General features: G+C 50.6%; 1 protein-coding gene across 2 annotated transcripts in view; it reads right to left on the bottom strand.

Moving 5' to 3' along the window:
- Nucleotides 1-2060: 2060 nt before the first annotated feature.
- CRB2 (crumbs cell polarity complex component 2) overlaps nt 2061-26622 on the bottom strand; it is a 30960-nt gene continuing 6398 nt past the window's right edge. The window contains exons 2-13 of one of the 2 annotated variants that reach the window (XM_058038077.1): nt 23636-24325; nt 21377-21572; nt 20824-20963; nt 20201-20383; nt 19210-19323; nt 10158-11096; nt 8844-9400; nt 7837-8002; nt 6561-7428; nt 5721-5837; nt 5209-5335; nt 2061-2319 (exon numbers count right to left, since the gene is read on the bottom strand). In XM_058038077.1, the coding sequence (XP_057894060.1) occupies nt 2104-2319; nt 5209-5335; nt 5721-5837; nt 6561-7428; nt 7837-8002; nt 8844-9400; nt 10158-11096; nt 19210-19323; nt 20201-20383; nt 20824-20963; nt 21377-21572; nt 23636-24325 (4313 nt within the window). In that variant the 3' untranslated portion in view covers nt 2061-2103. Of the gene's footprint in view, nt 3361-5208; nt 5336-5720; nt 5838-6560; nt 7429-7836; nt 8003-8843; nt 9401-10157; nt 11097-19209; nt 19324-20200; nt 20384-20823; nt 20964-21376; nt 21573-23635; nt 24326-26622 lie in introns of both variants that reach the window. The other variant, XM_058038076.1, reaches the window with a different exon arrangement.

Here is a 26622-nt window from a genome sequence, read left to right as displayed (position 1 = left end):
ATCAAAAGAAAGTTAAGTTCATTATTGAAAAAAAACAAAACCACCTTCCATAAATTATTTTGCAGAAATGCTCAAGACACTGACAGGGTATTTGAGCACCTTGGCTAACACTGGCTTTGGGTGCTCGGGCTGCAGCCCTGAGGAGCTGCTGGGGCACGGCCGGACCTGCCGGGGCTCCAGGGCTTGCTTTGTTCCTGCAGGGGTGGCAGCTCTGGGGCTGGGGCTCTGCTCCATCCTGCTGCTGCCTCGTTTCTGTGCAGACACCACAGGGGGAGTGCAGCAAAAAGGCAGAAGCAGCACCTGCCCTGGGGTGCTGGGGCAGAGGTGGCAGAGAGCCCCTGAGCCCCCCTGAGGTTACTGCAGGCCTTTGCCTGGCAGCACAGGGGCCCCGGCGCTGTGCCCACCCCTGCTCCCTTCCCTCAGCCCAGGGAGGAATTCCCCCCTGTCCTGGCACAGCTCTGCTGCCCTGGAGCCTCCTGTGCACAGGAAAACCCACCTCACCTGCCCCCAAAGCCCCAGTGCCACAAGGGGACCGGGCAGTGCCACTGGCTCTGTTCCCAAAGCGTGCTGGGCCTCCCAAAAGAGCAGCTGGAGAATGCCCAGAGCAAAGCATGACAGAACAGTGCCAGCAGAGTCACTGCTGATGAACACAGGAAAGCAGCCACAGCTCCCACTTGCAGCCAGGGCATCCCTGGCACTGCCAGACACAGCTGGGATCTCACCTTTGCCTCTTCTCCACTGCTAGAGGGAACGTGATCTTACTGACAAAATATTGTCTGTCTCCCACTCCTGGTTTTTTCTGTTTTCTAAAACTTTCATTTTTCTATCAGCAGCCGCCTGTTGCAGAGACCTGTTCTTACACAGACACACGTGTTCTTAAACTAACACATGTGAGCAGTAGTTCCAGACCCCTCCCTTTGCTTGGAATTACAGAAATATTTACAGCTACAGTAGAAAAAAAATCCCAAAGCAGGCCAGAATAAACAGCATTTTCTTGTGGCAATTAGCTAAGGCAGGCAGGTTCCCACCCTGATTTTTAATTGTATTTTGGACATTAAAAAGCAGACACTGTTCTAAAATATTCCTTATTGATAGTTGTTGTGATTGTCCTGAAACACTAATGACTTTAGGCCTTACCTGGCCTGCTGTGCTGCATTTCCTTCCACAGTCTCTGCCACATTATGCTAAAGAAGAAACAGCACATTCAACAGCTACAACAGTAACACAGGAGAAGCAAAGCCACAAAATCAAACCCCTGTTAGTGCAGTGGGAAGCAGAAGCTGTGTCACTTACACCAACCCTTGTTTGCGTTAAAAGATTGGCTAACTAAATTCCACTCTCCTGTACCAGCAAGCCCAAACCTGTCAGTCCAGAGAGGTCACCTCTAGAACTCTTTCTTTCTCCCCTCCTCACCCCAGCAGGTACCACCTGATGCTCTCACAAGGGTCAGTTCTATGGTCAAAGCTGCTTGGGAGTGGTGGAACTGGCTCACACATGAAAACGTCCTCCTTTCACAGAAGTTAAACTGTAACTGGCACCGCAGGATCAGAAAGGCACTTCAGATATTCCTGTGGTTTGGTCTGGTCTCAGGGAAAGCTCCAGCAGCCATGTCCAGCTCAGCCCAGTGGGACTTACTGCCATGCCAGCCCTGGCCCACCTGGAATGGCAGCAGCAGCTCTAGGAAGGAATTCCCAGCACTCACTCAGCTGGCTTAGCCTTGCAGAGGAGTCACAGGTATGTGTCTTTTTGAAAAAACCTTATTATTCACATTATTTCTGAATGCAGTGGTTTCACTCCCATTCACTGGACCTGCCTCAGGGAGGTTTTCCTGCTGCCTGCAGGAGCAGGGGCCCAGCAGGCTCTGGCTGTGCCACAGCCCTACCTTCTGTCTGGTTCCGTGTCCCCGCTGTGCCACAGCCACTGCTCCCTCCTGGCCCTCAGCAGTGGGGTTTCTGCTCCCCAGTGCTGCCGCTTTCAGGGCCAGAGCAGTTTGCTAGGAATGCTCTGTGGGCTGATTGCAGGCAGCAGCCCGAGGGGCAGTGCCAGCGGGCAGTGCCCGAGGCTGTGCAGAGCTGTGTCCCCCCACCCCAGCGTGACCCCAGCTCAGATCAGCCGCTCGGTCGGGGGCATCTTGATCACGTTCCACATTTCCACTCGGGCCCCGTCCTTCTCCTGCCGGCTCGGGCTGTAGGTTCCCTGAGTCGCTCTCCTCCTCTTCATGGCAATCGCCGTGGCTGCGGCCAGCGCGAGGAGCAGGGCAGCCCCCGCAGCCCCGACTGCTCCCACCACCGAGGAGTGGCTGAGGTGCGCCCACACTCGCTGCTGTGGTAGAACAGGCAGTTACTCAGAGCTTCCACCAGGACGCAGCTGCACTTCACACCCGTCAGCCCCCAGCGCTCCCTCAGCTGCGCTGTGCTGTCCCTGTCCCGCGGAGCCCAGGGAATGCACAGGAGGCTGTGACCTTTCTGCTCCCCTGTCCCTCCATGCACACCCAAAGTCCAGCATGTGGCAGCTCCAGCACTGGCCCAAACCCCCGGAGTCCTGCCTGTCCCTTCCCTGCACAGTACCCATGGGAATGTCTAACAGCACCAGGGCATTCAGTACTGATTGATACAAGGATTTTGATCATTCCTGACAATTCCCTGCAACACAGGGCTGTCACAGGGAGGTCACAGCTGCTGTTGCTGTTGAAGACTCTGAAAACCTCACACACCTGAGCTGAGACATTCTGAATGTTTTTCAGCTGTTGACAAACCAGAGCAGAATACACAAACCAGCCTCGACCTTCCCAGCTCCTGAGTGGGACTCAGGGAGCTGAACCTGCACAGGTGCCTCGGTCACCCTGCCTTGGAAAGCAGATTGAATGTGCCTCTCCTGCCTGGGAGGGGACAGGAGCCAGAGCCACTTCAGCTCCTGCTGAGATGAGCGATGGCAGCCCGGGGCAGGGCACAGGGGGGCAGAGGCTCCCTCGGAGCCGCCGAGTGCAGCAGCGCCAGCCCAGCCGGCCGCGATGTCCGTTCTCGGTGAGCGGCCTTAGGGGAACGGGGAGGGGCTGCATCTGCTGCTGCCAGGGCTGGAAGAGCTCCAGGTGCAGGCAGAGCTTGCAGGTGCAGGTCCTGGGCACGGCAGGGCCTAGATTAGGCGCTCTTCGGGTGGCACCTTTAGGACACTGTCCATCTCTAGCCGAGCTCCTGCCACCTCCTGCTGGCTCGGGCTGTACGTCCCCTCGGACTGGCGCCTCTTCCTTGCCGTGAGAACCATGAATATGAGAGCAATACTGAGGAGCAGCACAGAGCCACAGGCTACAGGGACAGCTACTTCAATTAGTGGGGAGGGGAAGAGAGCACCTGGAGTCCCTTTCTGTAAAAGAAATTAATGGAGAAACAATGAAACCCCAGTGGTTACAATAACTGCAATAACTGACCAAAATGGTCGGATTAGAGAGAAAAAGGTTTTTAGAAAAGCAAAAAACGGCACTTTTTCACAGCAAGACAGCCCCTTAAGATGTAAATGCCAGTTCACTCAGCATCTACAGTGGGAGTCTTCAAAGGTGCCTTCTTATCCATATCAGACTAAAATACACAGGTGGCACTGGCAAAGTTGTCACCAGTGTTGCAAAACAAAACCAAAAACACACATAACAAAAAAACAACCAACCAAACAAACAAAAAAACCAAAAACCTTTAAAATAAATGCAGAGTAATGTGAATTTTCAGTAACCCAAAAAAACTTCCCCAGGCAGGGGAATGATACTTAAAAAAAGTTCAATGATGCCTTAATGCCTGTAATGGCAAAGCAGAGAATTGATTAAGCTGTTAAACTGTGAAACAGAATTGCAGAACTTGCAGCAAGAAGGGGAAGATGTTGAAGAGGTCAGGACATGGATGTGAGATGAAGATGATAAAAAGCCCAAGTACTGAGGAGAGAATTCTGGTGGAATCAAGAATGGCATGGAGGACACCAACATAACTAAAACAACTGTGGAATTTTTGTCATGAAACGAAGTTTTAAAATTACAGTAAGTTTAAAAATAAGATATTTCTTATTGCTGTCAATGGTATCGGCCACCTTACAGCTAAAACCAAAATAATTCAAGCTGGATCATTTACAGTTTTTTGATGCCATTCAGTCTGTGCTCATGTCACAGAGCAAAGAAGGAACATTCCCAGGGGATCTAGACGCCCTTCTGCCCTTTCCAAATGCCTGGAGTGCAGGTGGATTCCCCGAGCCTGTCCAAAGCCGAGTGCTGTGCAGGGTTAGTTCCAGAGCATGCGGGTTAGTCCTGCACCACCAGGGCCCAGCAGGGGCCCCCGGAGCTGCTGCTGTGGGAGCAGAGAGCAAAGGGAGCTCAGCTGAGCTCCAGCTGTCCCTGGTGGAAACCAGCACCATCCCCAGCCCCTCCCTGCCCCACCAGGGGGGAGGGAGGGAATGGAAAGAGTGAAGAAAAACAAGGAGAGGGTGATGAAAATGAATACAAGGAATCCACAGAAATATCCTGGGACAGAGGAGATAGAGATGCCTGAAGGAGTCTGTGCATGCAAACTGGAAATGTCAGGGTGACCTTGGCACGTGCATTAGAGCCCTGGGTAACAGCAACAGCAGCAAACCCCGCCTGGCACAGAGCCCCTTCCATGCAGGATGGGTTAGTACATTCCCAGGTTACCCAAAAAGCTGCCTGTCCATGCAACAGCTTCACAGAGAAAGCACGGGTAGGGATCCCACCTCCCCCCAGGAAGGATCCCAGCCCCACCCCAAACACTTGGGTTATGCACACAGGATGGGCAGCTCAGGGACAGGACTCAGCTTTTCACACAGACTGAACCACTCTTGGCCTGACTTTATCCAACCTCCCTTCTCCAAGCATCCATTTCTACTCAGATTATCTTTGCAGAGGGCAGGTGTTTAGTAACTCTTATCCAAGATAAAACACCAAATGAAATTCCACTCTCCAGGAACCTGGGTCAACTGCAGGAGTTGGATTTCTGTCCAAAGAATTGTGAAATCTATGGAGATGTGGAGAGACAGCCCCAAAAGCCATATGGCAGCACATGCAGGTACTGAGGAGCATTTACTGCAATTATTTATGTGCTGGAGACCAATAAGCAGCAGCACTGCAGAGAAAAGAACCCACTGAGGACTGCCCAGCTGTGCTTTAGGCAGGGCAGAGCAGGAAGGGCCCAGCAGAGTGCAGGGCCAGGCAGTGCTTACGTTGATGTCGCAGCGCTCGCCGGTGAAGCTGGCGCTGCACACGCACTCGTATCTGTTCTCCGAGTCCTGGCACGTGCCCCCGTTCTGGCACGGGTTCGGCTCACACTCGTTTATGTTGATTTGACAGCTGCAAGAGAAGAGTGTATTAGAATTGTCTTATATATTTCTGTGCCATAGAACACAAGATCATCCAGTCTAAAAAAGCCTCTTTTGTTTGAAAAGCACCCATTGCAGCTTCTCCAGGTGCTTTCTCTGGAGTCAAACTACCTGAAATTCTCTCCTAGTCACACCAACCCTCCTGTTGTGGTTTTCTACGGGACTGAGGTCAGCACGGGTCTCCAGCACAGCCCAGTGTGCTTGAAAAACCTTGGAAGCAGTTCTCACTGCAAAAACTGGTGTTGGCAGCTGGATGATCTAAAGCTTCCCTCTGCTCCAAGCAACAGCTTGTGTTCCCATTAGGAGCAGCTGTTTGACTGGCACAGGGACATGAAGGAGGGTGAAGCAGCACTTACTTCCTTCCAGTGAAGCCAGGCCTGCAGGAGCAGTTGGCTCCCCAGCTCTCGGTGATGCACCTGCCACCATTCAAGCAGGTGAAGTTCTTGCCACACTGCTGAGGGGGGAACGGCCACCTGGGGAGAGCAAGGGACAGCCTTAAAGCACTCAGGTTCTGGGGAAGGGCAGTGTTCTGGGGCTCAGGGGGAATGGGGCCATAAACATAATGCTTGGTGTTTCTAGGAAGGAGTTTGACATAAGTGAAAAAGGGAATAGTCTCAGAAATCATCTGTAACATCAGAGTATTCCCTTGGATCATGCCCTGGGAAGAGACCAGAGCTCTCAGTACTCAGACAGGCCTGTTCTTGCCAGGCCCCAGGAAGGATAAAGCCAGTACCAGGTAACTGTCCCAGCATGCAGCAGGAACAACAGGAAAATCATCCTGGATAGATCAGATAACTGAAACGCAACCACGTCAGTATTTAACTTCATGTTCCATTTGAACTGGCACAAGATGTTTTGTTTTAAATCAGCATAGGAATATGGCAGAGGGGAATCAAGTCATAGAGAAGATGGGAATGCTAGAGGGAAATGACAGGCCAGAGTATGTGCCCTTCAACCAGCTCTGAAAGGTAGCATGGGAAAAACCACATCAAAAGGAAGGATCCTTATCCTGTACGAGGCTGAACCCCTGTCAGTGAGGGTTTGGACCTGGGCAGCACCTTCCAAGTCACAGCAGAATTTGGGTTCTTTGCTACAAGATGCTTGCAATGAAAAATTTTCCCGAAGTGTCCCAAAGTAAAAGTGCAGTTTATCTGGAGGCTCCCCTGCCCCTGTATGAAAGCAGCCCGGGCACTTACTCGCAGCGAGGTCCAGAGTACTGCGGGGGGCACCTGCAGGAGTACCCGTACACGCCGTCCACGCAGGTGGCCCCGTTCAGGCACTGGTGCCGCACGCAGTCGTCCACGTTGATGTCGCACCTCTTCCCGATGAAGCCGCGGAAGCACTCGCACTGGAAATCTGCCACGGCGTCCACGCAGTCCCCGTGGACGCAGGGGCTGGGCTGGCAGTCGTCGATGTTGGCCTCGCAGCGCGGCCCCGCCCAGCCCGCGCTGCAGCCGCAGCCGAAGGCGTCGAACAGGTCCTGGCAGGTGCCGCCGTTGAGGCAGGGGCTGGAGGCGCACACGTCGGCCCCGGAGCAGCCCAGGCGGACGCTGCCCGGGCCGGCCCGCAGGAACTGCTCGGCCTGCGGGTACGGCTGCTGGGGCGGGAAGGGCAGGAAGAGCCCCCCGATCTGCACCCGGCCCAGGCAGCCGGTGAAATTCTCGGCCAGAACGACCGAGGCGTTGTTCTTGAGGAAGTCGAGGTTGCCGGCGCTTCCCGGCAGGGTCACGTTCACCGAGCCGTCCCAGCGGAGCAGCCACCGCGAGGAGAGCGCGGCCGGCTCCTCCATGGACACGGACACGCTGTGCCAGGCCCCGTCCGTGACCGCCTGCGGGCTCACGAAGCTCACACCCTCGATGCTGTTCCCACTCCTGATGTCAACAAGCAGGGAGGAATTCCTAATGGCTACCTGGAGGGAATCCACCTCTTCCACAGCCCGAAGCAAAACAGCATCTTCATCTCTGGTTCTGAATTCCACGTGGAGGCTGCTCAGAGTTCTGGTCACTGATGCGTTGGTGGTAAATTCAATGGCAGCATAACTATTGAATGTTGCATTAGCCAGACCTATAAATAAAAGGGGAGAGCATGAGGGATTTCAAAGACAGTTGGTGTCCTGTTTGAGCCAGACCAATGGCACACCCCTGGCAGTTCTCTCCCTAAGAACCCCTAAGCTTAGTGTGAGCAGGATTACAGGCGAGCTGCTGGCAGCCTTAAAGCTCTTCCTGTTTACAACTGCACCTCCTGTAGTAACATCCAGCTCTTAGGCAGCAGTTTTTACTCCTCAGCTGTGCTCTGTCACACCCAGGGCAAGCCCACAGAGCCCAGGCTGCCTGGGCCCATGTGCCTGGGCACCACTCCATGTCCTCCTTGCAGCATTTGTTTGTATTGTTTTCAACAGCACAAACTGGGAACATTGATTATAGACAGGGAATGGGCGGGGGGATTTTACACAAGCAAGAGAACAGAACTTACACACATATCCTGCCACAATGTCTGTGCAGGTGGTGCCTTCAGGACATGGGTCACTTTCACACCAGACTTTCTCTTCACAAAATTTCCCAGTGAAATTTGCTGGACAGCTGCAATGGAAATCATTCCAAGTGACAATGCATCTGCCACCATTCTGACATGGCTCAGACTGAAAAACAAAACAGGGGAATTTAGGGGCAGAGTAATTCATCTTGAGGTCTAAGAGACTTTGGTAGAATTGTGAAGATGAGCACAAGCAGCATTTGAATCAAGAGAGGAGAGAAATGGAACAATGACTCAAGAGCACTGAGGGAAGCACAAGGGTCTCTGTACAAGAAACTCCCGAGCTCCTGCTCCCCCCTGTGCACAGCACTGACCAACAGGAATCCAGCAATTTGGCAAAGAACAAGACACAAAAGCACAGGTGAGGAACAGATTAAACAAACTGTGATGCTCCCAAGAGGCTCCCAAAGTTCTGTCCCCAGAAGGACACCCCTGACACCACAGCTGTGACAACACTTCAGAGCACCATAAGCAGGAAGGGCAAGATTGGGGGGTCAGGCCTCCCCATCAGCAAGTGTGGCACAGAGGAGAGCCAGGCTCTGATCCAAGGGCACATGGAGACAGCTCCTTCAGCCTCTGCTGTTGAAATGGCAGACTCCTGGGGAAGAGGTTGTTGTGCAACTGGAACAGGATGAAGGGAGGGGCTGGCAAGATTACAGGGTAGGGAGGGGAGTCTGGAACCCATGTGGGCTCAGCAAAGTGGAGATGGGCAGCACAAAAGCCACTGCCCAAGTTCTAAAAGCACAAAAACTACAGGGGAGCTTGAGAAAACTCAGTGCTTAAATCACATGTAGTATATTGAGTGAGGTGGGAGCACAGAGAACCATGTGTTCTTCAATACATCAGAAACCTCCTTTTTCTGGTATCAGCAACAGTCAGACTTGTGTGTAATAATAGAACTCCAGTGAACCCTGCACACACAGAGACAAACACCACACAGCACATACCTGGCAGGTGTCATCAGAGATACAGCCATTCACAAGGTTTCCAGTTTGAGTCCTATTGAGTTCCTGTGGCACACTGTTGTTCTCCACCTGGAAAAACTCTATCTGGTGGCTGTTGAGTTGGATGTCCTGCAAACAGCCCTTGAAGTAGCCCCCCCAGAGCTCAGCACTGTCGGGGTTCGGGTGCCCCCCAATGAACAGCTCAGAGCCAGCTCCCAGGGCTTGTGCTGGCAGCTGCCCCAGCTCCACCAGCGTGTCTGACTGCAGAGCACCAACAGAGCCTCCCTGGAAGGACAGGGCTATCAAACGTCTTCTCCCATCAACCACATTCCCTGGAAAGGTCACAGTGTCCGTAGGGGACGTCTCTATGCTCAGCTGGCCGTCCCTCAGGTACAGGGTGAGGCAGGGGCCTGTCCCATTGCAGGCCTGCAGTAACAAACCATCGGGCTTCCGGCTCCGCAGGAAAAATGAGAGGTTGAAGTCTGCCCCAAGGCTGTCAGAAAGGGCAAAAGAGGCAAAGCTGGTGGAATTCTCTAGGCCAAATGTTGCTGCTGGGCGCTCTGGAAGAGAAAAGAAACAAACTTCAGCTCAGAGATAAAGGGAATGCAGCCAGCATGGGGATGCAGCTCCTTAGGAATAGGGCAAAGGTCTCTACTCAATGTTTTCCACATGTGCCAGGGTAATGATGCTCCTCCCCACAGGTGTGTGACACTAAGAAGAAGGTGAATATGTCCTTGCTTCCTCTGGAGGACACAAATTCAAGTATCCAAGTAGCATGAGAGTGAAACACAAGTCTAGCCCTTGTCAATCCAGCAAATTTACTAAAGGACTTTCGAGATACAGAGTTGCTTTTAAAATTTGTAAATTTGGTAACAGCAGTACATGTCATACTTAGGGCTCAGAAGAGTTGAAAAAAGCTCCAATACTAATACAAGCCTTACAGGAGCAAAAAATGCAAATAGATATGATTTTAACTCAAAATTGTCAAATAGCTTCCTTCAACAAAGCAATATATTCCTATTCATCCTCAACTCAGAAGCTCAAGATCAACTTTTCACAGTAAAACAACTTCCCTGCTCCCCTGCATTCACACAGATCTGTTAAAAGGTGATGTCAGAGCCTCTGGCTCTACCAGGAATAACCTGCACCACAAAACTGACAGTCATTTGTGCAGGAGCAAACAACAGGAAAGAAAATCCACAGAGGCTTTTGCTTTATTTTTCCCCCTGGTCAAACAGAAAGTCCTGTTTTCAGAGCTGACATCCAAGCTCCTCCAGTACCTGTGGAGCTGGCAGGTGTCAATCCCATGGCACTTACCATATGAGCAAGCTGGGCCTCCATAGGGCCTGGCACAGTCACACCTGAAGGTGGCCCAGAGGTCCACACAGAGCCCCCCGTGGAAGCAGGGCTGGGACAGGCACCACTCGGTGCGGTCGCAGCCTGGCCTCGCGGGGGACGGCTCCCCCAGGGGCAGATCCGCCGGCAGCACGGCCTCGGCGTCCACCTGCAGGTCCTCCAGGCAGCCCACAAAGCCTTGCTGGCTCCCTGTGTTGTTGGCCATTGGACCCTCAGCACCTCCAATATACAGATTCAGGAAGGCTTGTGGGATCACAGCAGTGCTGGGTGGGACAGGAGAGCTCTGCAGGCAGAGCCCGGCCTCACAAGAGCCGTGCCAGAGCTTCAGCTGCACCGTGCTGTGCACGACAACTTCCACTTTGTGCCACTGGCCATCGTCCACTCTGAGCCCCTTCAGGAGCAGCGGGTACCCAACACCCTCCCTCTTCAGCTCTGCGTGCAGGACGCCATCCAGGAGCTCCAGGAACAAGTACTCAGCTTCACGGCCTCGGTAAAAAAGGACGGCGCTGGGCAGAGTGGTTCGGAAGCGGAGGGACACGCTGGCCCCTGCCGTGCCCCTCCTGCTCTCACTGTCCTCGGGCAGCTCAATGAGGAGATACCCTCTGGAAGCAAAGGAAAACGTTGTTGGTGTGGAGCACGTGGCATCATAGAATCCAGGCTGGCACTGGCACAGGTGGCCGTGGCTCTCGGCTCGGTACGTTGGGATGCACAAGGCCTCGTTCTGGCAGTCGTGAGTCTGGCACCCAGTGAGCTGCACAGAGCAGTTCTTCCCTCCCCACGTAATGCCATCCTGGCCAGGGGCACAGTGGCAGGAATAGTCAGCAATGCCATCCTCACACACAGCTCCATTCTTGCAGGGACCCTCCTCACACTCATTGATGTTAACAGCACATTCCACACCTGCAAAAGAGATTTAGAGATGGGATCTCACCTGGGACTGGGACACCCTCCCCCGTTCTCTCCAGGGAGCAGCTGCCAGCAAGGAGCCCCACACTCACTCACAGGCTCCTGCTCATGATGCAAGAGCAAGAAACCCAAACTTCTGTGTCCTCCCAGGTGCTATTTATTTATAGAGCTTTGGCCTGTCAGCCCAAATCCCCCCACCAACTGCTGTCCTGGCCCAATGGCCCAAGCTCAATGTGCAAAAGGTATGAAAGGACTAAAACAGCACAGACAAGGAATTTATGCTTTTTTCTTAATAGATTAGGTATGTTGAAAGGCCAGGTAGGTCTGTAGATCTGACTGGAGCATGTTCCAGGCACCAGTGTTGCAGACAGCAGTAAAATGGGAAGTTACTGGAAAGCCTCAGTTAAAAAAATCCAATTCCAAGACGACCCACCAGTTGTAAAACTCACAAACCCCAATTCATTACCAAACAGCAAACACAACATGCTCCACAGGCACTCTGCCATGCTGGCACTAAGCTGATTTCAGCTCAGCCCAGTCCTGCACAAATGAACTGGGTGAGGTCCTGCACTGCCGCTGTCTCCTGGCAGCACATGGATCCCAGTGGGGCTCAAGTAAATTACCAAATCTGGCTAATGAAAATCTGCTGTCATTTTCCTGAGCATCCCAGACTGACAGAGGAGCCCTGAACCAGTTCACTTTATCTAGCCTATAACATCGGTTTTCACTAATCTTCAGAGACAGTCCCACAGATAAACCAAGCATGGATTATCCCAATCTAATAGCATTACACCCGATCCAGCCAGCAAGCACAACGAGGGCAGCAGGAAGAAAAAGAAGGAATTCACACACAAAGGAGGGGAATCAAAACACAAAGGACATTTGTAAAGAAAAGCCACCCGACAGAATGTGCATGTCAAAGAGATTAGAGAGCTGCCTGGGCACAGAGATGAGGGGAGATGGGGCACTAGGAGCACTGGAGCTGGACTTGATGTGTGATTAAAAATAAAAACAGCAAAGATACAGGTTCTTGAATATTTGCAGTGATGGTTTGTCCCCTGAGCTCTGCAGACAGATGAGCAGCAGCTTCCAGCTCCAAACTGATTGTGCCAGTGTAGGGACAGAGCTCTGGGAAGCATTGAAAGAGAGATGCACTTTGCAGATGTGCCAGAGCTGTTCTGTAAGAAACAGTATCTTCAGCACAGCCCTCTTCCTCTTACTGTTGGGCTTGCTCAGCAGAGGAACAGCAAGGACAGAATTGAGATTGCAGCACAAAGCTACGAAGGAAATGTGTGGGAATAAATAGAGCATAAGGGACATCACTGGGCCTGGGGAATCCCAGTTTGGGAGAAGATGGGGTGGGTTTTCTTGGGCTCTCCAAGCTGCAGGAGGCAAGTGTGCAGTCAGATTGAAGGGGAGAGGCTGTTGAATAAGGAAAGAGGTTTGGTACAGTCCCAAATCCTAGAGATGCTGCTGTTTCAGATCAGAGTTGCTGATATTTACCAAGACAATGAGAGGAAGATAACATTGGTTTGGATAACAAAAGGAGAGATGCCGTGAATTTCTGCATTTCTGAGAAGGCTGGGAGGCAGGAGGGGCCCATTTTCCCATTCCACATTCCCAGCCTGAGCAGGTCTCAGCTCTCACGCAGCAGGAGCTCCTGCCTGGCTGTTCCTGCCCCCAGCCCCCCACACCAGGTGGGGTGGGAGTCCCCTGGGTGGGTGCACAGCCCCAAGCTGGGGCTGATTAAACACCAGGCTTTCCCAAGGGATGCAGCTGGTTTGATTTCTTAGATTATTTGTTTGAAATGGGTGAAAAGTAGATTGCACAAGAGTTCTAAAAATCTGGCTAATGACAAATTTTTTCCTGGAAGATTTAGTAAGCAGTTATCTGGAGTTACATCACTGCAGTTTCCAAAAGTACAGATCATTTCCTGGACATCTCTTATTGCAATCTTCTCCAAGACATGGACAGTTGTTTCATTGCAGACCCACTGGGAAGTAGATATTAAGAAGTTGTTCAACACTAATTGTTTTTTTCTAAGAGCAGCACAGGCATCCCTCTTCAGGTTTATTTAAAAAAAATAAACTGGAGGATGTGAGTCTGTTCAACAAAAACAAGTAACAAAACCAAGTTATTCTTGTAAACAAGTAGTACTTTCCTGTGTTTGCTCTAAATTTCATAGCTGAAATGTTTACTTTTATCTGAGCCATCAATAGTAAAACAACCAATCTGATTCATTACACCATTAGGAGACTTTCAAAGGTTTAATGAGTTCCTTATCTAGTTAAAGACTAACAATAGCAAAGCAGTGGAACTTGTTATCTGACAATCAGACAAGTGGTATCTAAAAGGCTGCTATCTGGAGTCAAGGATTTCAAACATTCCCCTAATCCAGCAGTGTCTGAGGTAACAGCCCCAAGCCACCAACCCACAGGGACCGGGTCAGAAACACTCAGAAGGAGCTGAGTTTTCACAGCCTCCAGAATATTCAAATATTCAAATACAAATCCTTCCCCACGTTCAGGGTGTTGCCGCTGTGGTGGGAATAGTTCTGTTTTGTAGATGCAAGTGGGATTAAATCCACACAGCTCAGCACTGCCTGAATGGAGGGAATGATTTAGTGGCTGCTATTAATAAGCAAAGAGTCATTGTATACAGTCTAAGAATCATATACGTCAACAGATACATAAAATGTTAAAAGAATAAGCACAAATGAAGTGAAATATTCTAATTTAGCTGTCAGATATCAAAAAACCTTGAAGGACAAGGTCTATTCCTTGAAACACGGGAGTTCAGCAGGGCTGCCCGGCCAGCACCGCCTTGCCCTCTCCGTAAGGCAGCTGAATTCCTAACCACCTTTCCCTGCTGCATCCTAATTAGGGATTGTATTATGATTATCAAAAGGAAAAAGGAGGGGAGGGAGAGGGGGTAGGCAGAGCATTAGCCGCCACAAACGGACCCCGACACAATGATATTTGCACAATTACTGCCATTTCCATGGCAACCCCGGCTCTGCCGCTCGGAGCGCGGAGCGGGAGGAGCTGCCGAGGGCTCTGACCACCGAAGGGCTCGTCCTGAGCCACAGCCACAAACCCACTCTCCACAAGGCAGCTTTCAATCCATACAGAAAATGGAAACTGCAAAACATCGGTAAAAGCAAAACCAGCGTTTCCCAGAAGTAGCCGGGAGGCACCTGTGTGTCTGCAGAGCTCACCCGGAGGTGAGGGGCACAGGGCCGGTGCCTCGGGGGCTCTGACGCTGCCCCACAAGGCACAGCTGCAGCACGGCGACTGTGCAGCTGCCAGGCAGACCCGTGCAACAAAGAAATTCCTCGCCCTAAAGTTTCCAAAGCAAAACTTTAGGTCTCTTCAAAATAAAAACATTCTTCCTTTCTAATCAATTCTGGTTCCTCCTGATGCCCCCAGGCAGCACTCAGCACACAGCCAGCCCCCTGCCCTGGGCAGGCACACGCACCAGCAGGACACACTGCAAGCACCGTACACATCTCATTACCTGCCAGCAGAACAATTCCCCTCAGGATCACGCCAATCAGCACAGATTTCATGGCCGACTCCTTGTGGACATTGGTGACAGTAAAGGGAAAAAAATGGGGGTGAAGGGGGGGAGGGATGACAAAAAAGGCCGGGCTGGCAGGGCCGTGTGTGCAGGCGCTGGCTGGTGCCAGTCCCACGAGAAGGGATTGGAGCGGGGGAGCAGAGCCCTGCCCTGCCCAGGTCTAATCCAGCCCGGCTCTGACCCTCCCAGCTGGCCCCTGTCCGTGCTGACACCAGGAATGTGTGCTCCAGCATATTGCTGCTCCCTGCCTCCTGCAGTGCCCAGCAGTGCCCACAGCCTCAGCTCAGCAGGGCTGCACTCCAGGTGAGCTGCCAGAGTCCCTGAATGAGGCCAAAATGTTCTTTCCATAGGCTAAGCCAAAACGCTGCATTTCCACCATTGTGCAATACCTAAACCACAGGGACAAGGGGAGTTCCGAATGCAGAGTGAACCCGGACCCTGCTGCACATTCATTAGTGAGGGAATAATCAGGGTCCATCAGGCAGTTTTCCTTCTCCCTGTTCCCTGTTCCAGTGATCTGTGAGCACAGACATTTCCACTCTGCTGTATTCACTAAGAAAAGTCTCAGGTTTTAATGACCATGGTCTGTTTCCCTGAAGTCAAACTGGATGGAAAGAAATTCCCTGCATTATGCTGAATGTACGGGTTCAGACACAGCAGTACACAATCAAAACTCTCTCTTTCCTCATTAGCCACCTTACTAAATTGGCTGCTGCAGTCTCCTTTTTCCTCTGTGGTTCTGGGGTTTGTTTTTATTTTGTTTTTTAATATAGCTACTTCCATATTACAAAATTTCTGGAGACAGAGTTGTATTTTTGCGTTGTAACGACCCAGAGAAGTTTCTTATTTCTGTGAAGAAATGTTATCTGAGAGCCTTTCCCCAAACTTGGAGTCTCTGTATCAATGTCAGGTCCAAGCAAACAAAGCCTCCCACATGTCACTGTCTGGAATCTCCATGAGCAGTATCACTAAGATATTTTAAAAAGCGTTCCAACAACTCCCCTTGCCATTTCACTTCTGTAATTTTACTCAATCCAAACATGCCAGTCACTTTTACAGATACTTGAAGTGGGAGGGATATGGTGAGTGTTTGTTTGGAGTCAAAACTTCTCGGACAGCCACAGACCTGTGCACACACAGACCTATCCCAGCACAGATTGGGAACATAATCTCTGTTAGCTACTCTGACCCTTCTGTTATTGCTCAGGAGAAAACAAACAGGCAGTTGTGCACATTCAGCCACTACTGCAACAATAAAGTGTAACAACTGTGAAGACTACAGAACATTCAATGCCTTCCAAAAGATGCCTGTTTTGGTTTATGCGCCCACACATTTATCTCCACATACACACACAGAGTCCACCTGGACACTACTGCCTGGAAATCCATCACACCCCACTGCACCCAGCACAGATTCTGCTCTCACCTGGCACCAGGCACAAGCAGGCTCTGGACTGCAGCACTCACAGCCTTCTGATCAGATGACAGGGAAGTCAAAAGGTCTGATTAACATGGAGCTGTGATCCAGCAGGGAGAAGAAACGTGGAGCGGAAGGGAAGGGAAGGGGGGGAGCCTCACCAAGTGCTCCTAGCTCCCTTCAGCTATATTTACCAAAAGGGATTTGGTTGAAGGTGGAACAGGCCTCTAATCTCTTTACTATCTTAACCTTTTAGCTGCCCTTGCTCTAGAGGCGCCGTCTCTAAAACAAATCTGACTTAAGAAATACCTGCACAAAAAAATTACATCTATCCAAAGGTGGTTAGAAGGAAGAAGCATCTCCCATTTATTTCCCGACCCATGACCCAGGAATTCAAGCCCATTTGATCTGGGCTGGCGCCCTTACAGAGTCACCATTTATAGCTGCTGCACAGAAGGTTTCTATTTCTTCAAGGAGACAGACATTATGGCTGAACAAAGTGAGATGGTCAATAAGCTCTCCAATTATGCCGGCACACATTCACACCACATCACCTTCTGATTCCTCATGAAAGTACAAGTGTTCCTCAGCCACGTGCAGAAGAGCTCAGAATGTTCCCATGATCACAAGGTGCCGGTGCCCGGGGCTGGGTGGCTGCGATGGCAGGGGCTGCCCAGTGCCACAGTGCCTGCTGCAGGACACAGCCTCCTCTGCCTCAGTAGCTCCACTGGGGGCACTCAGGACGTTTAAAAGTTTTTAAAGAGTGAATGATCCAAACTTCAGTGATAACATTTTTGCAGGTTAAAAATCAGTGCCCATGTCAAATGAAGGTACCTGTCTTTTTCTCATCCTGGCCTAACCTATTGCCTAATAAGTACCTAATGGACTGAAACCATTTCTGAAAAAAAATTAATTCAGAATTCATTTTGTTGGATTTCTTTTCCCCCTAAAAGACAGACCTTTCCTAATATGCTTTGTCTCTTGACCACAGTTGCCATCATTTCCAAGAGCATGCAAGATTCCCTCTCCTTTGCACTTCATTTAGTACCCATGAAATCTTTTGATTTGCATTTCCTGTATCCCCTCAGGGTACCTATATCCTCTGCTAAAGCACAAACCATGTGCTGAACAGACTCTTCAGGACCCGTTATTTTGTTCTCTCAGGAATCAGGCACCACTTTTGCAACAACTGCGTTTCAGAGAGAAGGTTCATCTGCCTGCACTACACTGAGAGAGCACTGAAGCAGTTAATTTGCAAAGCAGGAATTTCTCCTGACTTGCATTGTTATCCCAACACTCCCCAAATTCCTCAGACTGAAGAAGCAAACACACAGAAGGAACCCCTGCCGCCCCAAGAAAGCATTCCTCATCAGAGTAGCAAGTTCACTTTAATCAGTGGAGGCAGCTTAAACCCAAGTTCATGGCAGATCTAAGCTGCCACAGAAATGGGTTTTGAAGAGAAACATTATGGGAAGCTTCACAAAGTTGTTCTGTGATCCTAATATGAAGTAATAAGCTGTTTACCCAGCATGACTGTACTGGGATTAATTGACAAAGGAGGGGAGATTAATTGCTATTATTTCCCTGTCAGCTTCACTCCTCCACACACACGCAGTGATCTCACAGACTGCTCTCAGCCTTTTGCTGGGTTGATGTGTCAGAACTACCTCAGCTGAGACAAAGTCCTTTACCAAAAGTCATATCCAGACGAGCAACCTGCTTCTAATCCCCTTCAAGTACTAATGAACCCAAATTTGATGCAACAGAATGAACTCTAGCACTCCTTTGCCCATCAGCCCATGTTTCTGTCCGCTTTTCTGCCCATGAGCACACTAAGAATTGGAAAGGATTAAACAGATCTGCAGTTTGGCAAAGTACAATGAAATTCTGAGCTCTGTGTGGGTGCTGGGGCACTGCAGGAGGAAAAGAGAACAGGGCACAGATGTGAGTGGGAATTCTGACAAGAAGGATAAACTTTAAACCATCTCTTTGGACAAGATCTCAGTTCAGAGTACAGCATTGTAACTGCCTCAGAAAGCAGCAATAACGAGCTTAGATAAAAGCTCATTTTCAAAGGCCTCATCTACAAAAGCAAATTTTTCTTGATCTGGCCTAAATTAGCAAATGAGATAGGTCAGAAAACCCCACAAATAATTCAGCCCAGTTACAGAAGGTGTTAACTAGAAGCTGATTTTACATTCTGGGAATGAAAGTAATACATCTTCCCAGGAAAGAGCTGGGCAGAATTAAACCAACACAGCTCAACCGCTGCAACCACAGAAGGAAAACAGAAAATGTTCCCATGCCATAAAGGCCTGAGAGGCCTCTGGAATGTTGTTACCTGCTGTTGCAACTTAAGGGACAAGGTTTTCTTCTGGCTTCAAGTGTTTTTTTTTCCCACGAGATGGCAGCCTGGTAACACTGTGGAGAAGTTACCCTCATCTAAAATCCAGAAATCCAGGATTGTGCTGGGATCATGTTTCTTATAAACTACTCTGGTGTTAAATTGCTCAACACATGTGGAATTTTAAGATGAAGAAGACTGAGAATGAATATTTAAAAGAAAGATGAGGTTTAGTACCAGTTGGCAGAGGACCTTCCCAACAGGGCTAACATTCACCATCTCACAGATTCTCAACCACAAACTGAACCCTTAGGGTCAGGCAGGGCATGTGGGGAAGAATCCAGACTCCTCATTCCCTTGTAAACAGAGAGGGCTTCCTTTGCTCACATCACAAGGACCTTTTGACCTCCTAACATAGCAGATCACTGCTTTCAGCCAAAGATGGCTGGCTCTTATCATCCCAGGGTGTTAGTCAATGGAGATGTTTTACAGATGCTTATGTGCTGGTTACAGCCAGTACAATCTGTGGCGCATAGAACGTTTAACATCCCTTCTTTTATTTAAAGGCTGGTTTTCTATATATTTCCTGCACATATAGAGACCCCCACAGTTCTCCCAGGTAACTTTCACTCCAGGATTCAGATGCCCTGGATACCCAGCTCGGTGCTGCCCTCTCACCCTGGAATGCTGCAGCCAGGCAGCAGTGCAGCAGCTCAGCATCAGCCAAGCAGGAGGCTCTGATTCCAGGCACCCCTTCCCCAGGTTACCTGCATAACCAGGTGGGCACTGACACAGGAAGCCATTCACCAGGTCCTGGCAGAGCCCTCCGTTCTGGCAGGGCTGGGACTCACACTCATCAATGTTGGTGAAGCAGGTGTCCCCTGGAGAGTGAAAACACAAACACACCTCAGAAGTGCACTTGTGCAGCACTGAAAAAAAAATGACAACTGCAGTCTTAAGTTTTGCACTTCTTTTCTTTCATCTAAAAATGGAAAAGAATTCCTTGAAGTCTAGCATGTCTCTGCAGGCACTGGCCCACAAACACCAGCATGGAACAATGGGGCCAATGAAGTATGAAATGATTCTCCAGTCTCAAACACTGGCAAGATCAGAACTTCTGAAACATTCCCATCTGTGCAACAGTGGACCAAACACTCATATTTCTCTCATAAAATAATAAAGTATTATTGTTTATGCCTTCTCACTAGGGAATTTCCCTAGCTGTTAAATTCAGCCTTTTACACATATCTCCAATCCATGGAAAGGGTGATATTTCAGTGGAACATCCACAGAGCTTCTAGTTCCAAGAGCTCCATACCAAGAAACTCCTCTTGTCCCACTTTGATTATACAGTTGCTGCCATGAGAGTAGTCTCACCAAGAAAACACCCACAATAGTAATCTGTGACTCCAGGGAGTTAGCTTCCTCTGATGAGGAATTTCAGAGATACCCCTAAGGAAGAATCCTGTCATATGCATGAGAGACTGTCAAAGGGAAATCACCCTGGCACCTGCAGAGCCAGAGGGCATCCATGGCAGCATGGGGAAGTGCACAGGCTGCTGCCTCAGCCTGGAGACAATCTTGGGCAGGGAATGACATTCAGCTGTCTGTAATGGGAGCAGAAGCACATTCCTGATGCATCAGCCCCTCTGAAGTACAGTCCTTAAGAGATTTCTGTCGCAGAGATAACATTGCCCATCCCCTCAAAGAGCAGCCCCAGCCCGTGCAGACAGGATGGACATTTGCTGTGCAGCTCACCTGTAAAGCCTGGCTGGCACTGGCACAGGAACCCAGCTGCCTGGCTGTAGCTGAAGTTGCTGGGGAAGTGGGGCTGTGTCCCGTAGTGGGCTGGGTTGGAGCGCTGCAGGCACAGGCCGCCGTTGTGGCAGGGCTCTGTCACACACTCATCCACATCCTCCTCACAGTGCTGCCCAGTGTAACCTGCCACGAGACACTGCTGTCAGCACCTGCACAGCTTCACTGCAGCTCAGCTCCCAAATGCTGTGCCTCACTCAAAGGAGGGAACATGACCCCCAAACCTCATCTAGCAGAGAGTCCCTGGGCCCTTCAATTTCTCCACTAGGTCAAATACAGGAACCAAAATCATCAATTTACAGGAAAGTATCACCTCATGATGGAAAATGTCAGAAAACGGAAAGAAAACTTTATGGTTGGGAATCAGGGTGATTTTTCCAGGTCAGTTGGATTTTGGGATGATCTGTAAAGGGCAGCAGTGCAGCACCACTGTTCCAGACAATGAAAACCCACAAGGGGCCATGCAGTATGGTCATTAATTCTCTACTTCTCCAACACAGCCATCAAGCACGTGCTGTCCATGGCTGTGTGCCCACACACCCCAGGGGCAGAGAGGCCCAGCCCACCTGGCCAGCAGGCACAGCTGTAGCCCTTGATTCCCTCCAGGCACGTGGCACTGTTGTGGCAGGGGTCAGAGGCACACTCCAGGATGTCCAGCTCGCAGTGGGTCCCCTCGAAGCCGGTGTCACTGCAGTCACAATGGTAGCTGTGGGACACCAAACAGAGCAAGGCATCAGCTCAGCCTTGGACAGCAGAGCCCCAGGTGAGGAATGGGCAAAAGAGCTCAGCTGTCAATGCTCACACCACTTGTGTTCACACCTTACCCCTGGAAAGGTAAATTCAGACACACAGGTATGTTCTCAGCATGGCCTGTGCTGTTCATGCTCTGCAAACCACTCCTCTGTGTTTGTTCCTCCCTTCCTTTAAGCACCCCTGGAGTTCTGCTGCTGGGGGGGGGCTTCTCCCTTATTGCCACAAATCATTGTTACTGCCACTCAATGTACAAAACACTAAATCCAATTCCCCCCACAGCTTTCTACTCTGATTTTCACAGGCTGCACTGAGGAGACCTTCAGATCAGTCCTGGTGTCTGACTGCCCCCCAGCACTGGTTTCTCACCTGTCAATGAGGTCATGGCATGTCCCATTGCTCTGGCATGGCTGGCTCTCACATTCATTGATGTCCACCTCACACTGGGTTCCTTCATAACCTGGTGCACAGGTGCAGGTGTAGAACCCAACGTGATCATTGCACAGCGCCCCATTCTGGCAAGGGTCTGAAGCACATTCATCTATTTCAGTATCACAGTTCACACCTTTGTTAAAAAAACAGAAAAATATCTGTGTTACAAATCCACAGAAGTGTATATGTGCTGCCTGGAATTCTGAGATGAAATCACAAGAGTTATCTTGTTTTATCATCAGTTATCAACCCCAGTTGGCTACCAGAGTGCATCTCTATTTGCTTCTCTGAAAATAAATTCCATTTAGTTCAATTGTTTGTATCTTGCTTTGTGATACCCAGGAAAAAACACTAAAGTAGTGCAAAACACTGGGTACAGCAATACCTGATGTTAGGAAGTGATTTTATTGGGAAATGCTATTAAAAATGCAATGTTAGTTCCACTACTGGTCACAGTAAGTAACACCTGTTTGGTACAAAATCCTAACCTCCTTGACAAAACAAGACCTCATGAAAGATTTCTATGCAATTATCTTATCTATATTGCACCTCTTTGAGCTGCCTGTGGCCTGGCATCACCTCCAAACCTCACTCATTACAGTGGCACCTCCAATCCATCTAATCTGCCCTCCTTGGCAAAGCTCCCCACAGAGTGGGCAGGGCCATCCTAATCCTGGCGGAATGTGGGGCCCCTAATCTGGTTCAAACCCCTCAATACCCACACAAAACTTCCTTCACCCAAATTCCAGCTGCAAGCACCAGGAAACGACCTGGCCTTGCCAGCCAATGGTGCTCAAACCTCTGGATGAAGAACTAAATCCCAAGGCTAAGCCTCATGATTGACATCAGAATAACTCAAAGCACAACAAACTCCTCCAGCTGCCTGGGTCACTTTATCGCTCCTTTGGCAGGGAATCCACAATCCTGAACTGAGGATTCAGCATAAAGATAAAAAAAGAAACTGATTTGCAAAGACAGAATTATGCTTGATACTCAAAATCACCAGTAACCTTAGGGCCCACATAAAAAAAATGTCTTGTTTCTCCTTCATCTCTCTTCATTTTTATCAGAGAGTGAGTCAGCATCAGGGACTACATTCCTAAAGTTGTAACTTCTCCTCATTCCAGTGGTAATCAGCAGCATTCCTTCACAGCAACTCAACTCCTTAAACACCTCCCTCTGTGAACAGGAGGAAGGCTGAGAAAGTTCATGTGCGAGGTGGTACCAGGCAGACATGGACACATTCCACCCCATTCCACCCCGATAAGCAGGGCTAGGGGAAGGAGAGGCCCCCACTGCCTCCCTCACAGAAAACTCACAGGTGTGGATTCCTCTCTGAGTCACCATCGGCACAGATGCACAAAAGAGAAACACTTAAATCATATGCCAAATAAACATTTGCCAGGCATAAAAGAATTGGAAAGCTCCAGCTAAAAGACACTTTTTTCCAAAAGACAAGTACTTCCCTTGGAAAAATCCTGCTGGACAGGACAAAGAACTACAGGCCAGGTCAGCAGAGCGAAGTTATACCTGGAAACACTAAGTATCCATTTCCCGATGATAAATATCTTCTTATGTAATCTCCCTTAATTTTATGCTGAGAACTAATCACAGCTACTTTGTGCCTACACCTGCGTCCAGTTTTAGTCCACTCCTGGATCCCTGTCTCTCCACACCTACCCCACACATGGAATTCAGGGCCTCAAGCACTGCCTGGAAGCTGCTGCCAGCAGCCCTAGAGAATTGCTCACTGCCATCCCCAGCCGCTGCGGGAATGCAGAGCCCCGGTGAGGCAGGTGCCGAGCCCCGCGGGCAGGGCGGGCCGGCAGCACCGAGCCCCGGAGCCCCTGGCACAGGGCGGCCCGGCCGTACCGAGCCCCAGAGCCCCTGGACAGGGCGGGCCGTACCCAGCCCCGGAGCCCCCGGCACAGGGCGGGCCGTACCCAGCCCCGGAGCCCCCGGCACAGGGCGGGCCGTACCCAGCCCCGGAGCCCCTGGCACAGGGCGGGCCGTACCCAGCCCCGGAGCCCCCGGCACAGGGCGGGCCGTACCCAGCCCCGGAGCCCCTGGACAGGGCGGGCCGTACCCAGCCCCGGAGCCCCTGGCACAGGGCGGGCCGTACCCAGCCCCGGAGCCCCTGGACAGGGCGGGCCGTACCCAGCCCCGGAGCCCCTTGGGGCACAGGGCCGGCCGTACCTGCATAGCCGGGCGCGCACTGGCACTCGTAGCGGTCCATGTGGTTGAGGCAGGTGCCGTGGTTGCGGCAGGGCCGGGACGCGCACTCGTCGATGTCGATCTCGCAGTGGGAGCCCTGGAAGCCGGGCACACAGAAGCAGCTGTACTCGCCCGCGCTGTCCCTGCAGATGGCCCCGTTCCGGCACGGCCCCGAGGCGCACTCGTCGATGTCGTCCCCGCAGGTGGCCCCGCCGAAGCCGGGCGGGCAGAGGCAGCGGTAGCCGCCCGGAGCCGCCACACACGTGCCGTTGTTGAGGCAGGGCTGGCTGGAGCACACGGAGCTTCCTGCCCGGCAGCCTCCTCCAGCGGGGCATCTACAGGAGAATCCAGCTGGGCTATCCACACACTCCAGCCGAGGGTCTGGGCAAGGGCTGCTCTCGCACTCATCAACGCTGCCACAGGCAGCACCTGCAGGGCCAGCTGGGCACACGCAGTCATATTCCAGCAGCCCTGGAGTCCGGCTGCAGGTCATGTGGGCAGGACAGCCACGTTCAGTGCAAGCATCGTACAGGAGTTCACAGTTCGTGCCCATGTAGGCTACAGGCTCCACAGGGCACGTGCACTGGTATCCTACCTCCAAATCCTTACAGCTCCCCCCATTCTCACACGGGGACGAGGAACAGCCACTGTCATTTTCTGAGCGTGAAGCTCCTGATGAGAAAAGAGACTTTTTGTTAGTCAGCATTTGTAGCTCTAAAGAATAAAGTTCTGCCAATCCCCACATACAGCTCAGAGACTGCCCAGTTAAATTCCACACTCCACAGGGCTGCACTAGCAAGGAGATGAGGATGATATTGGAGAATCAAACATCTACTATAAAGAAGATAACAGCCTTCATTTGGTGACAATCAAGAATCTCTTGCCAATTTGGGTAACCAATTACCTGATTTTTCAGGAGACACTCACAAACCAACTATTTTACTTGTGCTTATTCATCCATGAGTCACTTTGAGAGCAGTGACACATATCACCTTAAATCCATTCACAAGATTAACTTAGTGTAAAATTCCATGACCCCTTTCACTGGCAGGGCACAGCATTTGTGCCTGGAAATCCAGAGAGGCAGGGCGAGTTCAGGTGTTGGCTGCAGCTCTGTATGTCCCAGCTGCTCCTTCTGGGGATACATTTTTTTCTCAGCTAATACAGAAGTGATTTGAAGATGCTCCCATAAATAACCCAAGGCAAACTCAAACGGGCACATTTCACAGAGTGTCTGATTACATCAGGCAGCTCAGGTTGATAACCACTGACCCTCACCCTCTCCTCCTGTTAGACATGTAAATTTACACAGCAGGACACTTTTAGCAAGGAAGAGCAGAGACTGCTGAGATCACCGTGCTGATGGCATTTTGGATCAGTACCTGCTGAGCCAAAACACCAGTCCAACAACCAGATAACCAGGAACTGATGTTGAGACCAGATTCCCCTAAATCTGGGAGCATGGATGTGATCAGTTCATTCATACTGAGAGCCACAATGCCTTGCTGTCCCCTCCAAGGAGTGTTTAAAAGGCTCTTGCCCCATTAAGCAACTCCACCATCGGAAATGTGATGGGACGTGCCCACTGAACTGCAAACTTAGCTCATATAAATGAGATTAAGTAGGATACATGATATTAAAAAAAAAAAAAGTTCAACATAGATATTTCAAATGGAGCAGAATGGAACAAAACAAGGAATCCTCATTTCTTTTCCAAAAGAAATTTTAAATTTACTCTGTAAAACAAGGGGCAGATTAGCCAAAGGGCAGGACAGCCCAGGGGACAGGAGATAACAGCCTTTATGTTAGAATTAGGATATATGTCCTGGATTCAATGCCACAATTAAGCACTTTCCAAAAGACACAAACCAACCAAAAATTAAATAAAGGGACAAAGGCAGTGGAAATAAAGAACTTTGCCTTCCACAAAGGCAGCAGTCATTAGCACCTCATCCCACTGTGGCCTTCTGAGATCAGAGCTTTTCATTCTGCTCAACTCCAAGATAAATAAGAGAGAAGCTGTATGGTAGAGATATCCCAGCCTGCTTTCTGTGTAAGTGTTATAAAACATCCAAACTTGGAAGTAACTCTGCAAACAACTATATAGCAGATGTTTGGAAAATGTCTATGAAAAATGGCCTCAAAGCAGTGATAAAGCTCATGAAGGAGCAAATGCTCCTGAGAAATTGCTACTGGTGAGACAATCCAGACTTCCCTGGTGCTGGAAGTCAAGCCATCACTGGAAGCCTTTGGACAAGCAGCTCTTCACCCTTTCTGCTGCCCTCTCTCTGTAGCCGTGGCCCAGGTGGTGACAGGCCACAAAGCTGCAGTGGAGAGAGGGCAGGGTCCCAAATCCCTGCAGCTCCCTCAGCACCCCCTGCTCCATGGGGAATGGTGCTTTACCCTGCCACGCTCCCTGCTAAGGACTGGCCAGGATCACACACCTCAGCACTGCTCCCCAGCTGCCCTCTCACTGGTGCCAGCATTATCCTGGCCCAGTTTGGGGCACGTTTGCTTTGCTCTGGTGCTCCTTCCCCACCCCTGGTAGTGAATCTGTGCCACTGGTGCTCTATCAGCTCTGCCCCATCAGCTCCTCGGGCTCTTCTTTGTACCTGAAGGTGGAGGCACCGACTTCAGGGCCTGAAAGGGATTTATAGGGACTTTGGTTTACAAAAGCCTGCCCCTGCCCTGACCTCCCCCGAATTCCTCCCACCAAAGACTGCAGTGTTTCTAAGTCTTCTTTTAAGAGGCAGTGCTGCAGGGGGAGGGAGGGTACTCAGGGATTTAGGCAGCCCTTTCTCTTCCCAGCATCATCTCCATGGCCCACCCCTCCCTTCCCCTCTCATGTGATGCTGGGGAGAGCTGCTGAGCCCTGCACTGTCCAGCAATCCCATTATTCTGCCATCAACCCTTTTATTCTCAGATTCCCAGTCAGGCAGAAAACAAGGATGACGGAATCTGCCTGGAAT

This window comes from Melospiza georgiana, chromosome 20, assembly GCF_028018845.1.
Source record: "Melospiza georgiana isolate bMelGeo1 chromosome 20, bMelGeo1.pri, whole genome shotgun sequence".
Taxonomy (NCBI): Eukaryota; Metazoa; Chordata; class Aves; order Passeriformes; family Passerellidae; genus Melospiza; species Melospiza georgiana.
The sequence above is the reverse complement of the archived record's forward strand: the minus strand, read 5'-3'. Positions and strand labels throughout refer to the sequence as shown.